This window comes from Oncorhynchus clarkii, chromosome 1, assembly GCF_045791955.1.
Source record: "Oncorhynchus clarkii lewisi isolate Uvic-CL-2024 chromosome 1, UVic_Ocla_1.0, whole genome shotgun sequence".
NCBI classification, from domain to species: Eukaryota; Metazoa; Chordata; class Actinopteri; order Salmoniformes; family Salmonidae; genus Oncorhynchus; species Oncorhynchus clarkii.
Window position 1 is genome coordinate 8,703,617 of NC_092147.1, and position 15,225 is coordinate 8,718,841.

The 15,225-nt window shown below is 40.6% G+C and overlaps 1 protein-coding gene across 1 annotated transcript in view; it reads right to left on the bottom strand.

The window, feature by feature from the left end:
• LOC139418726 (ubiquitin carboxyl-terminal hydrolase 13-like) overlaps positions 1–15,225 on the bottom strand; it is a 42,184-nt gene that overhangs the window by 2,240 nt on the left and 24,719 nt on the right. Inside the window, exons 12-19 of the mRNA XM_071168421.1 lie at positions 12,276–12,429; positions 10,741–10,915; positions 10,318–10,406; positions 9,203–9,325; positions 7,069–7,092; positions 5,854–5,997; positions 3,241–3,410; positions 1,139–1,343 (exon numbers count right to left, since the gene is read on the bottom strand). Coding sequence (XP_071024522.1) covers positions 1,139–1,343; positions 3,241–3,410; positions 5,854–5,997; positions 7,069–7,092; positions 9,203–9,325; positions 10,318–10,406; positions 10,741–10,915; positions 12,276–12,429 — 1,084 coding nt within the window. The remainder of the gene's footprint in view (positions 1–1,138; positions 1,344–3,240; positions 3,411–5,853; positions 5,998–7,068; positions 7,093–9,202; positions 9,326–10,317; positions 10,407–10,740; positions 10,916–12,275; positions 12,430–15,225) is intronic.

Here is a 15,225-nt window from a genome sequence, read left to right on the forward strand (position 1 = left end):
TCAACTACAACTCCCTTGTCAACAGAACAGACACATTTTGCCTACAGTATAGCCATAAGGAGTAGCTTGTAAAACTGACTCATAAAACACAACTATCATTTTCAGCAATTATCTGATCCTATCTCTAGTGTTATGGGATGTGTTTAATCCTCACCTGATCCTATCTCCAGTGTTATGGGATGTCTTTAATCCTCACCTGATCCTATCTCCAGTGTTATGGGATGTCTTTAATCCTCATCTGATCCTATCTCCAGTGTTATGGGATGTGTTTAATCCTCATCTGATCCTATCTCCAGTGTTATGGGATGTGTTTAATCCTCACCTGATCCTATCTCCAGTGTTATGGGATGTGTTTAATCCTCACCTGATCCTATCTCCAGTGTTATGGGATGTGTTTAATCCTCACCTGATCCTATCTCCAGTGTTATGGGATGTGTTTAATCCTCACCTGATCCTATCTCCAGTGTTATGGGATGTCTTTAATCCTCATCTGATCCTATCTCCAGTGTTATGGGATGTGTTTAATCCTCACCTGATTCTATCTCTAGTGTTATGGGATGTGTTTAATCCTCATCTGATCCTATCTCCAGTGTTATGGGATGTGTTTAATCCTCATCTGATCCTATCTCTAGTGTTATGGGATGTGTTTAATCCTCATCTGATCCTATCTCTAGTGTTATGGGATGTCTTTCTTACCTTGAAAGCATGTAGATGGTAGTTGGAAAGACTGTGGTCCATGATTTCTATTTGCGAGTTCAAAATTTAAAAAATGCTGAGACCCTGCATAGCATGAGTCTCCTCAAACATGCTATGAATTTAACATGCTATGAATTTACATGTTCAGTTTAATTAAAATCTTAAACCCAAAATGTGATGAAAGAACAGTGCGCTTACCTTCCTTTTACAGAATGGTGTTAGAATGGAAGTGAAAGATTCGCCCTTCACAATTAGGGAAAGGCTGATTTTGTTCAGCAAGCAGTGAGAGAACATTCACTTTGTACTCCATCTGACACATCTCTATGTGTGGAACTCTTCTCCCTTTTATCATTGTGCTCATAATGGTTATGGACAGGACTGCGGAGGGTGGGGCTGATCTTAGATCAGTGTATGAGGTCAGAGGTCATGCAGAGTCACTCACGTCCGGGTCCGTCTTTGATCCGGGGGCCCGAGGCATCCTGGTCTGGGGACAGCGTGGAGTGGCTGTTCGTGTTTGCGTTGGAGAAGGTGTTGTCGTTGGGCTCCATGATGTCAGACATGTCCAAAAGGTCGTCACTAGCCTCCTCCTCCTCCTCCCTCTCCGGGTGGGTGAAGATCCAGTCCAGAGCCCTCTCCAAGTTGTTGTTCTGAAACAACAAATGTTATTTCACAGACCTATTTCAGCTGGTGTTAACTGGTAATAAGTAGTACTTTCTGGTATTGGTAAACAATTCAACACAAATGACAACCAACTTGCTTGTTTCAAAGAAAATAAAAGGTCATAATTGTATAATCATAAATCATAAATACAAAAAAAAGGTTTCCAAAAGTGTTCTTCGACTAGCTCCATAGGAGAACCCTATTTGGTTCCAGGTAGAACCCTTGGGATTCCATGTAGAACCCTCTGTGTAAAGGGTTCTACATGGAACTCAAACGGGTTCTTCCTGGAACCAAACAGGGTTATTCAAAGGGTTCTCCTATGGGGATAGCCAAAGAACCATTTTAGTTTTTTTTTAGTTTTTATTTTTTTTCTAAAAGAGTGTATGCTAAATTGTCATGTAATTACCATTTTCATTACTGTATCTGATAATCAGTGGCCTTGTGTTATGGACATACAGTAGAGTATGTTTTCCTGTCTCCCCTCAATCTTCTCTCAAACTCTCAGAAGATGGACAATTGTGACTGGCATGCTTCACCAGTATGTAACAGGATTGACTGGCATGCTTCACCAGTATGTAACAGGATTGACTGGCATGCTTCACCAGTATGCAACAGGATTGACAGTTACAAAACCAAAATGTAACAAGATTGGTAACATCAAAATAAATAATCCAACACCGCTCTCATTCTCCATGTATGGTCAACTCCCTCAATTAGCCTCAGCCTTTAATCCAGAATAGAGGTGTGATTCATTCACAACAGACGCCAGTGCTGAGAGCACATGGGGGGGGGGGTGGGGTGTGATCTGATGCTGCCTGCTCTTACTGGCCATGCCCAGACAGGCAGACAGACAGGTCAGTGAGGTCGAACACTTCCTGCCTGCTCACTCGGATATTATGATAGGATATTGTTAGAAGACCCTCTGCTGTTTCACAGCCCTACTCCACTCACGAGGACCCTGGGCTTTTTTTATGAGAAAAGTCTGGAAGGCAAGGGGTTTAGGGGTGTTAGGGACGGTAAACAAGGAAATCAGGGGGTCTGTTTTGGTAGAGGGTCTGTTTTAATGCTGACAGGGAAGGTGACAAAAATAAACAGAACCACTATAATGGAATTCTACTGATATATATATATATATATATATATATATATTGTGGTGATATACAATTCATAACGTAATTGAATAAATTAGTTGTTTCCTGGCTTAAATGAAAAAGGTACATTTAAGGAACACACAAGCAAACGCATCAAAATGACTGTGCTATAGTTGCACGTATGACATGCACCCGATCTGACTCATAGAACTGAAAAGATGAAAGCGCATAGCTAGACTCATTGCTCTATTTGTAAACAGAATGTCGAACAGGGATCTCGGAGCCACCAAGAACATGAAGGGGTTATTAAAATGGCTAAATATCAGCCAACAAGCTGGCCAGTCAAGTTGTTTATAGCTCAGGGAGCAGGATTCTCAGGTTCTCCTGACTCCAGCACGGTTCGGTACTATAGAAAGCAACTCCCCGTCATTCCTGCAGCATATCAATGGCACTATTTCGGGCCACGATGTGTCTAAAATAGAAATAGCAAGCCCAAGATCAGACGGAGAAATAGAATATATTGGTTAAGCAATGTTTGGGAAATGAAACTACCTAAAACATGATAAAGCCCTCCCTTTCAATTATTGACATATTTTGATCCTGTTTATTGTCCATACTCCTGAATACAATACATACACCTCTACATTATGCCAACTCACATTTGAACAAGCTTCATTAAAAACGACCGAAGCACTACTGCCTACTGAACGCATCCTGGGCCAGGACAATATGTTTGTGTGGTTTTCACCAGAGTGAGTGTGTGAGCAGCAGGAGAAGAAAGAGAGTCACTGACCGTGGCTTTGAGTGCCTGGACTGTGTGGCGGCGGGGGAAGCCCATGGACGTGAGGATGGCGATGCTCTCCTCCGGAGGCTGGTTGTCCAGGGGGGTGGCTGCCAGGCCCAGGCTGGCCATGGAGGGGCCTGGCTCCATGAAGGAAGGAAGGGCCAGGGGCTCAGCAAAGTCTGGAGAAGAAGACAGAGAGAGAGAGAGGGGTCAATAATGAGTGTCGGATTTGGTAAAAAAATTGGTAATTGCTAATTTGGTAGGTCAGGCTTATTTTTCTTTGAATATAGGTTTCGCAATGGTTAGGATGTTTTACGAATAAACTTGTATAAAAGTGGACTTTACGTGGCATTTCTGCAACTTATTAAAAACGACTACATATCATAGGTGTGTCTGTTGTTCACAGGCTCATCTGACCTCTCATTGGCTAGAATGGTCCCACCTGACCTCGTCTCCTTCCGCCGACCTTCCATCTATAGATCATCTTTGATCCTAATAAGTAATCGCCTATTCAAACAAAGGCCAGTTAAAAGGACTGATTGATATGATTATAACAGAACAAGACAGATGGAGGAGGAGAGTTTACAGTCAGAAAACGACTGTCCCAGTAAATCTCGGAGAACATTAATACTGAGGTCATCATAATGCAGCATATCAGGCTGGCTGGTGACTCATGCATATTTAAAAGCAATTCGACACGAGCAGTTAAGGATTTAAGACTAAAACAGTTAAAGATTTAGGAAGGGGAAGAAAGAAAATAAAAAAACAACAGGTGGCAGCTTTAAAAAGTTACAATACAACCCCGTCTTTGCGAGACGTCAATTCTCTATAAACATGTTATACCCTAGTTTGAACCAGTTGAGGGCCCAATTAATTTACATAGTTATCACACACCTGTGCAAGTTGACTGTGTGCTCTCAACCACATACATATAAATAGACTGTTATTAAAACAAACCTCACTAACACGTGTACATTCCCGCACGTGTACTGTGCATGCATAAACACACTCAATATTTCTTATATTTTGAAGAAAAATCATTGTGTCTTGTAAATATGTCCCTGGCATGTTCCTGTGGAAAGCATTTTTACTTAGAAATTCTTGAAAACAGAAGCATGTCAATTAGAAGAACTTAAACAAACAAATGGACACAGCTACACACACACACACACACACAAGTAATGAAGCCTGAAAAAAACACGCACGGAATGTTGTGTTTTTCTGTCTGAAGGTTGTTGTTATCTGAAGGTTCTTGTTTACCAAAGGATAACTTGTTATTTGCTTGAACAGTGTCATTTCACAAAAAGAGGATTGCTAATAAGGTGTCGTTTATGTGAGAAAGGTTGTCGTTGCTGCGACAGACCCATGGTAATGCTCCATTCCCACCTAGGTGGGGAAACCTAACTAGTCGCAGGAATAGTAATTTACCCCATAATACAAAAAATCTGGAGGGAACTATTTAGTCATCTTATGACAGCTTTCTGGGAACTGGTGTAATGTAATGAGGAAGGGACAAACTATTCACACAAAAGTGTCATTAGAAAGTAAATATGAAAATAGGAATTTAAGTCATGGATAGCTTTTTTAAATATATATATTTATTTTTTTTCAACCCACTTCAAAACAAAATGTTAGGTAAATAAGCATTCTTCATGCACACAGGATGATTATTTCCCAGAGGCGGGAAGAAAACCTTTTGGTCCAGTGGTGATTATGAAAATTATTATGGAGATTAGATTACATTTTTAATCTCTGTCTGTTTTCTCCCCCGAAATCAAAGGTTAACCTTCCCTTTAACACCACACAGGTTTAAAACAAAAAATCCTAAAATATCCTAAAATATGCTAAAATATCCTAAATTATGCTTTCATGATCAACAGTAAGTATACCTGGCAGAGTAGTAATGGACAAGAATGAGAATGGACGGCCATGTTGGCGTTTTGTCTCTTTTGTTACTTCTAATAACGGATAGTTCATCCCTGGTCTAATAATATCTCTCCATGCTAAACAAGGAAGTAAAGGAAGTGAGAGTTGTGATAGGTCAAACAGCTCGAGGAGTGTGTTGGTAAACAACTATCACCACAGCTTTCATTACCGTTGCGCCTGCTAGGAATAACATTGACATTTCTTCTCTTCCAACTGTCTATGTCAAGTTTCCAAAACTTGTGTCCTTCTGTCTTGTGACCTATTCATCTTAATTTTAAGCAGAATACGATTACCTGAGCGCTTTAGTATTGGACATTAAAACAATCTCTTTACATTGTTTGTATAAGCAACAAATAGAGAGTTACAGCATGTGGTTATGAATTACCCATGGAGAATTATACAACGATATTAGCCCTTAAGGAGCCAGAGCATCAGGGTGACAAAGTATTCCCTGACAACTCAGCCACAAAGGACCACTGACACACACACACACACACACACACACACACACACACACACACACAATCCCTCTGGCACACTGGCCTGTCTCCTGCTCTGACACACATGTCATTTCAGTGATGTTTCAGTGGGTGCACTGCACACGCCCACCATACCCAGAAGAGGCTGGGGGAATCGGGCTAGATTAACATCCATGTGGTACGATCTGTCTATGTGTGATGGTCTCCTAGCTCTTACCAGGCTCCTCCATGTGGGCTATGATCCAGTTGAAGGCCATTTCAGGGCCCATGTTCCCTGTGTAGTAAACGGCCTTCCGACAGGCCTCCAGAGGGAAGCCCATCTCCGCCAGCTGCATCGCCGCCGACTCGTCTATATCTGGGGCTGAGAACAAGCAAAAAGCAACCACTATCTTAGCCAGAGCTTACGAATCAAAAACTCTCTAACAATAAACAACCTGCCCCACAAAAAAAAGTTGTATTTTTTGCGAGTAGGCAAGTTACGAGGAGGTTGCATCAGCTGTTGGGTTTGTGTCGTCAGGCTATTATCGTCATTACTATAGAACTCAGAATAACAGTTGTTCCCTTATATCGTCATTACTGCAGAACTCAGAATAACAGTTGTTCCCTTATATCGTCATTACTGCAGAACTAAGAATAACAGTTGTTCCCTTATATCGTCATTACTGCAGAACTCAGAATAACAGTTGTTCCCTTATATCGTCATTACTGCAGAACTCAGAATAACAGTTGTTCCCTTATATCGTCATTACTGCAGAACTCAGAATAACAGTTGTTCCCTTATATCGTCATTACTGCAGAACTCAGAATAACAGTTGTTCCCTTATATCATCATTACTGCAGAACTCAGAATAACAGTTGTTCCCTTATATCGTCATTACTGTAGAACTCAGAATAACAGTTGTTCCCTTATATCGTCATTACTACAGAACTCAGAATAACAGTTGTTCCCTTATATCGTCATTACTGCAGAACTCAGAATAACAGTTGTTCCCTTATATCGTCATTACTGCAGAACTCAGAATAACAGTTGTTCCCTTATATCGTCATTACTGCAGAACTCAGAATAACAGTTGTTCCCTTATATCGTCATTACTGCAGAACTCAGAATAACAGTTGTTCCCTTATATCGTCATTACTGTAGAACTCAGAATAACAGTTGTTCCCTTATATCGTCATTACTGCAGAACTCAGAATAACAGCTGTTCCCTTATATCGTCATTACTACAGAACTCAGAATAACAGTTGTTCCCTTATATCGTCATTACTGCAGAACTCAGAATAACAGCTGTTCCCTTATATCGTCATTACTGCAGAACTCAGAATAACAGTTGTTCCCTAGTTGTAAATCTTTGCTTTGGGTTAGATACCATATATATATACATATATATATATATATACACACACACACACAAGGGTATGATGGAATACTTACAATCTGAGGAATTCATTGAGTCATCTGAAAAGTAAAGCGAAGAAGTGATTATTTTCCAGGTACAACATAAATATGTATTTTTGACTAGCTAAATCCAACAGTGTAGTATACAGCATCAAACCTAATAGATAAATTCTCTCAATATGTGGTAACAGGGACCTGAACAGCGTCCTTACAATTCAGGTCACACTTGAGTTTTAATAGCAAATGTTGTGCCACTGAAAACAAGTATTGACTATTATAGCTCAAAGGCGGTAAACTTATTTGTACTGTTTTTTTTTCTCTATTAAAAACTGATGTACCGTATGGTAAATCAATGCTAAATCCGTAAAGCTAATTGATGGGAAATGATGCATTTCAAGGTTTTAAAAAAAATAAACTTGCAAATCAATCAGAAGCCCTTAGGCGTTGTCCCGAGACAGAAATGTAATGAATATCTATTGATACAGGTCCAGGGACATGGGCTGGTGTTTAATATATGATTTTTGAAGCTGCTCTGACAAAGGCTACATAAATCCCAAAAGCCTTATAAACAACATTGTGAATCACTATTTGTATTATGTAGGTAGGACGGTCGGACACCTCCCTCAAAGATAGGATATAAGATAGTCAAGAAAACAAATCTCCAACTGCTTTGTTCAGTTTTCAGCTACAAGTCCATAAGACGAGATCTCATATGAACGTTTTCAAAAATCACTCCATTGAAAAACACCTCTAGGGTCCCCTTGGGCATTACCCCAAAAAAGCAACACTTTAGGTAGGGGGGAAGACAATCTTTTGGTTATACTCGTCTGTTGAAATAAAAGAGTTAGAACTTTTAAAGCCTGAGTCACAGATTAAAATCAGTTGAGCTGACAGTTTTAAGTCATCCATCTAGCAAGAGGGCAATATTTTATTAATGTAATAGTGTACTCGCTCCAGAAAGCTATGACCTTTGGCTTTCACCTGGAATTGTTTATTTATGTCTGAGAAAACAACTTTTTAACCCATATGATCTAGTACACAATAAAAGTATAATACAATATATACAGATATGATGTTAAGATAAAGAAATTTAAAAAACATTGTTAATGAATAAGCTTTTCCATTCTTTATAACTATGTCCATATATAGTTAAAATCTGTTTTAGGAACATCTACCCAAGATATTTCACCTTCTTTATTACTTTCCCAAACATACATTAGTGATGGTCAAAATCTGTTACATTTACGAACGTCTGAATCAACAGCGTGCCGTCCTGTAGACAAGGAGAGAAAGGCTAAGTTAAAGGGCTCCATTTTGTCGTTCTGAGCATATGCAATGTGTCTGCCTCCGAAAATGTTTGACTTCCACACAAAAATGTCTTAGTTATTTTAGGTTTAAGGAAGTGTGTAGATCAGATTCTTTCATCGTAGAGCTATGAACATTGTGTGTATTTATATCTGCCTGCTCGAGACAAATTCAGCCATGTCTTTGCCATGTAAAGCGTTCAAGCTGGATAGATGTTTTTATAATGACCGCCCATTGGACGTAACGTTGCAGTGAAGTGATATAAATGGATGTAATGATGAGGCTGACCACCAGAGGGAGGAAAATACACGTTTATTCGACAGAGGATGTTTACAAGGTCCTAGCAAGGTCTGGATGGCTGTCTTCTGACTTATAAAACGGTGGGAAATCAATCAAATAAGGCATGTAAACATATAGATATTTTTCTAAGTAATTCTAGAGCCTGATGTCGGGGACTTTCAGCTTAAGAGATTCTCAACAAGGTTGAGGCATCTTCAACAAGACAGCCATTGCAACAACAGAGCACTACAGAGTTATTTTTATTGTTTGCCTGGAGCACATTTCAAGTGTTTTGGGGTTTAGGACTGTACAGCACATAATGTGCCTGGTACCTGCTAAAATATTAACAGTGCACTGTTGCTAAATCCATCCAAAACAACCGAATCTGAAGGAAGAATGGAGATAAAGATCACAAAGAGAGTAGACGGGCATACTGAGCACATCGACTACAAAGAGTCTGGTGAGACGGATGACAACGTGTGACAGATTTAGCTTGCCCCAAACACCAGCTTTCCTTTAGGACCAAGACCATTGGTCAGAAAGTCAAGGCCTGCTTCCACCCGGCACACCTGAAAGTGATCCTTACCTCTGGTGTCTTCAGGCAGGACGATTGGGGGGGTGAGGTCAGGGAGCTCTTCCTCTCCTGCCTGCAGCCCTGTGCCCCGGAGTCGAGACAGGTCCAGGAAGTCTGGTACGTCTATGGACAGATCTGTGGAACAACAGTAGGTCAGAGGTCAAACAACTAGGATGTGTTCATAAGGCACCAAACGGACAAACAGGGAGGGACTACTGGAATTTGTCCAATAATCATTTTAGTTCTCTGTTGCAAAACGTTTTTGGTTGTGTGTCCATATAAATGCAACACAGATATTCTACTACAGAATGGACTGGAAGAGGAGAAAACCAGACTGGAGAGGACTTGGGCATGAAGATTCCAGCGAATTACACATGACCAAACTGATAGCTTTCATGTTCACCACTAGAGCCACAGTACCAAACACAAGATGTAGTGTATCAGTATCAGAGAACATAGGTAGGTGTTCAAGGCATATTCCATCTGTACTGTACAGGTAGCCCTGCACCACGGCACTCAGCTTCATATTAAACACATGGAAACATCATAAGATCAAGAGCCACGAATCTCAAAGAAACCAGACTTTTTTAATACTTCAGTCGAGTAAGATGAAAAACAGATGAAAAACAGGTCTCAATTGTCAATGGCACGATGCAAGAGTAACCTCCTGCTTATAAATAGTTAACCTTCTTCAATCCTTTGCATTTTAATTTGGGAGTATTTAAAAAAAAACACAGGTAGAGCAAGAGCTCTAACCGTTTTTTCTCAGGGCAATGCATCGTCTTCTAGCCTGGATCCAAACTAAATAGTTCCGTTTTACTTAATGAAATCAGTCTTCAGTTCAGTTTGGATCCAGACTGTCTTGTCTGTGTCCTCAGTGGACCTCAGAGAAACACTGTGACAGCGCCCTCTGCTGGGGATCCACAGAACTTACTTAATAATAGGCTACAAGGAGAGAGTGTATTCTAGGCCTTCAATGAAAAACCATAAAATCCCTTAATATAATTTTACAATACGGGTAGACACAAAAGTTAAAACATAAATCAGCATCCTCTTGGTACTAGTGAAAATCTTGGATGCAGACAAGACAAACCATTTGTGGAGAGACATCAAGTTCTCTTACTCACCTAATTTCTTTGGAACCCAGTCAACCCCAAATGTGAATTTCTTAATCTGCACTACCAGATACTCTGGGAAGGAGGCGAAACGGGAAGTCCTGGAAAGAGGAGAATAGTAAAGAAAAATATTTTAAAGAAGAAATATCTTTCACAAATTTACAAGATTAAAAACTTAAAAAAGATTAAAAACTTTTAAAATCCTCCTAGTTTACATACTATGTACCAATATATCAGCTTTAATATTGCAGATAGATTGTGGCTTCTATCAATGTAATTGTCTGTATGTTACAGTGCAAAATAACTTGCAGGTGCAGGGTACAAAAAGCAAAGGCATGAAAGAAATATCCCCACACACTGCTGAAACTGAGGGAATGTTCAATAGTGTGTGGCATTGACTTTTCTTCAAGGCCTTAGACCAGGACATTTTCTTACTTGACTCCAGCTGACTTGGCCTGCAGTGCTGAGCTCCAGAAGTCGGGGACGTTCTCTGGCTCTGTGAAGGCCTGCAGGCACGCTGTGAAGGGGATCCGGGCCCTCACAGGCTCTGGAGGGGCTCTCATGTTCTCCTCTGCCTCTCTTCGCTTGGCCTCATACGCTATCAGCTCCTCTGTCACACAAACACAAAGCTATTTAACAAACTCTACTGAAATGCTGTTGTTGTCGACAGACTGATTGGATTTTAGTGATTGTAGTCAAGGACCAAAAGGCTCCTTAACAGCTTCTACCCCCAAGCCATAAGACTGCTGAACAATTAATCAAATGGCCACCCGGACTATTTACATTGACCCCCCCCCCCCCCCCCCTTTGTTTTTACACTGCTGCTACTCACCGTTTATTATCTATGCATAGTCACTTCACCCCTACCTGTACAAATTACCTCGACAAACCTGTACCCCCACACAATGACTCAGTTCCGGTACCCCCAGTATATAGCCTTGTTATTGTTATTTTATTGGGTTATTTTTTATACATTTTTTAAAACTTTCGTTTATTTAGTAAATATTTTCTTAACTCTATTTCTTGAACTACATTGTTGGTTAAAACCTCTACAGGATTTGTGTGTCCCCTGCAGGACGGTTGAGCTAACGAAGGCTAATGTGATTAGCATAAGGTTGTGACAAAAACAATTCACAGGACATAGTCATATCTGATATGTGCAGAAAGCTTAAATTCTTGTTAATCTAACTGCACTGTCCAATTTACAGTAGGTATTAAAGTGAAAGAATAACATGCTATTGTTTGAGGAGAGTGCACAATTATCAACTTGAAAATGTATTAATAAACAAATTAGGCACATTTGGGCAGTCTGGATACAACATTTTGAATAGAAATGCAATGAAATAGATTGGATCAGTCTAAAACTTTGCACATACACTGCTGCCATCTAGTGGCCAAAATCTAAATTGTCCCTAGATTCCTCAGTCATATATTGGCCTTTCTCTTGCATTTCAAAGATGAAAAAAAGCACGTTTTTTTCTTTGTATTATCTTTTACCAGATCAAATGCGTTATATTCCTCTACATTAATTTCACATTTCCAAAAACTTCAAAGTGTTTCCTTTCAAATGGTATGAAGATTATGCATTTCCTTGCTTCAGATCCTGACCTACAAGCAGTTAGATTTGAGTGTCATTTTAGGCAAGAATTGAAAAAAAGATTTAAGGGCTTGTAAGTAAGCATTTCACGGTAAGGTCTACTACACCTGTTGTATTCGGCGCATGTGACAAATAAAATTAGATTTTTATATAGAACATCTTGAAATGCCTTTGTTTTCCCAACAGTGAGGTATCAGTTATGTGTTAGAATCTATACTAGGCAGTATTGAGCATTTAAAAACACAAACACCCACCCCACTATTGCATACCGAGATATCGATCCTCCATGCCATTTGAAGAGGAGGGCCGTGGGGGGAAGCAAGCAGCCCTGCTGGTTCTCATGGGGCCGGGCCAGCTGCCGGTGGGACCTTACCTCTGTTGGAGGCAGCCTCCATGGGGGCCGGGAGCTGCATCAGGTAGTCCACCTTCTGGTTGTAGCACACCTTCTGCGTCTGGCAGCACTGCACACGCTCCTCCACCAGGTAGCGGAAGACATCACTGGGGTTCTCTGAGCCAGCACTGTTTCTCTGGAGAGAGGAAGGAGAGAGAGAGAGAGAGAGCAAGCGAGCGAGAGGAAGGAAGGAGAGAGAGCGATTGAGAGGAAGGAGAGAGAGCGAAGGAAGGAGGGAGAGAGCGAGGAAGGAGGGAGAGAGAGGAAGGAGGGAGAGAGCGAGGAAGGAGAGCGAGGAAGGAGGGAGAGAGTGAGCGAGAGTGAGGAAGGAGAGAGCGAGCGAGGAAGGAGGGAGAGAGCGAGGAAGGAGAGAGGGAGCGAGGAAGGAGGGAGAGAGCGAGGAAGGAGGGAGAGAGCGAGGAAGGAGGGAGAGAGTGAGCGAGAGTGAGGATGGAGAGAGAGAGAGCGAGGGGAAGGAAGGAAAGAGAGAATATACTGGATATCAAGCTATGCTATTGAATTTCCAGTTAAAAAAGGGTTTGGAAATGTAACTGTTTCAATCGCATTTGAACATCAGGAGAATATTGTGACTTTCATTAATTGCATGTATGTTTGAACAGAAACAATATGCATCAACTTATACACTCCTCAATTATCACAAGAGGAACCATGCCAAGATTTATTTCTTATATTTCATCTTTATTTAACCAGGTAGACTAGTTGAGAACAAGTTCTCATTTACAACTGCGACCTGGTCAAGATAAAGCAAAGCAGTGCGACACAAACAACAACACAGAGTTACACATAAACAAACGTACAGTCAATAACACAATAGAAAAATATGTATACAATGTGTCCAAACGAAGTAAGGAGGTAAGGCAATAAATAGGCCATAGTAACGAAGTAATTACAATTTAGCAAATGAACACTGGAGTGATAGATGTGCAAGTGGAAATACTGGTGTACAGATTACTGTACAATTACATACAGTTAAAACTCCTGAAGAAAGACAGATGGAAACATATCAAACTGAAACAGAAAGAGGTACGCAGCTGTTTACTGGGGACTAAAATGTGTTTGTTGTGTTAATTTGAGGACTCATGGGGCAATGGGTCTTGAATTAAACCATTTGACTCGTATTGGGTGTCAAAGCAGCAGCTTTTCTATTCTAAGAAGTTACAGAAATACTCAGGTTATAATTTTACTCCCAACACCATTGAAGTATTCCAGCCGGCTGTCTGGCAGGCAGACCCAGGGCTAAACATGCTGATGGAAGGCTACTGTAAGACTGCCTATTAGTTTTTACATGTTTTTAAATGGAACCTTTATTTAACCTTTATTTAACTAGGCAAGTCAGTTAAGAACTAATTCTTATTTACAACGACGGCCTACCCCGGCCAAACCCGGACGACGCTGGGCCAATTGTGCGCCGCCCTATGGGACTCCCAATCACGGCCGGTTGTGAAACAGCCTGGAATCAAACCAGGGACTGTAATGACACCTCTTGAACTGAGATGCAGTGCCATAGACCGCTGCGCCACTCGGGTGCGCCCATCTCTGTCCAACCGACTCAGTTCCTCCACGCAGGTTAAGAACAGCTGAATATCACCACAGATAATACAACTCTATTAACATTCATGGAAGAAACGTCTGATCGTAAAAGGTGTTCTGAAGCTGAGAGAAAACTGTTGATTTTTTTTACTTACATTAACATGAAGTAGGCTTGTTAGCTCCTGTTTAGCATCTTACTTTACATTACCTTCCTGCTCCAAGTTTTTTATTTTTATTATCTGTTATTCAGAACATCGCCACAAATGACTAAAACATAAACGATACATAGTAAGTCTAGTAAAATGATTTTGGATCAATTGTTTTGTTGCGTCAAGGACAAGAGCAGAGAAAATGGCAGGTTTCGAGTATAAGTGTGGACAACAAGCAAAATAGGAAGCATTATCAGGCCTGTGTAACCGATAGATAGATAGGTCTAAATGTAACCTGGTTAAGAAAGTCACTTCAGAGCACAAGTGTGTCTGCCAGGCCGAGGGGACATCGTCCCGTCCCTCCTCCCCTCCAGTATATTCTATACAAACTGAAAAACCAGTACACTCTGTAGTGCAGATTCTGTACAAACTGAAAAGCCAGTACACTCTGTATAATCTGTAGTGCAGATTCTGTACTAACTGAAAAACCAGTACACACTGTAGTGCAGATTCTGTACTAACTGAAAAGCCAGTACACACTGTAGTGCAGATTCTGTACTAACTGAAAAGCCAGTACACTCTGTATAATCTGTAGTGCAGATTCTGTACTAACTGAAAAGCCAGTACACTCTGTATAATCTGTAGTGCAGATTCTGTACTAACTGAAAAGCCAGTACACTCTGTATAATCTGTAGTGCAGATTCTGTACAAACTGAAAAGCCAGTACACACTCTATAATCTGTAGTGCAGATTCTGTACTAACTGAAAAACCAGTACACACTGTAGTGCAGATTCTGTACTAACTGAAAAGCCAGTACACACTCTATAATCTGTAGTGCAGATTCTGTACTAACTGAAAAGCCAGTACACTCTGTATAATCTGTAGTGCAGATTCTGTACTAACTGAAAAGCCAGTACACACTCTATAATCTGTAGTGCAGATTCTGTACTAACTGAAAAGCCAGTACACACTCTATAATCTGTAGTGCAGATTCTGTACTAACTGAAAAGCCAGTACACACTCTATAATCTGTAGTGCAGATTCTGTACTAACTGAAAAGCCAGTACACACTCTATAATCTGTAGTGCAGATTCTGTACTAACTGAAAAGCCAGTACACTCTGTATAATCTGTAGTGCAGATTCTGTACAAACTGAAAAGCCAGTACACACTCTATAATCTGTAGTGCAGATTCTGTACTAACTGAAAAGCCAGTACACACTCTATAATCT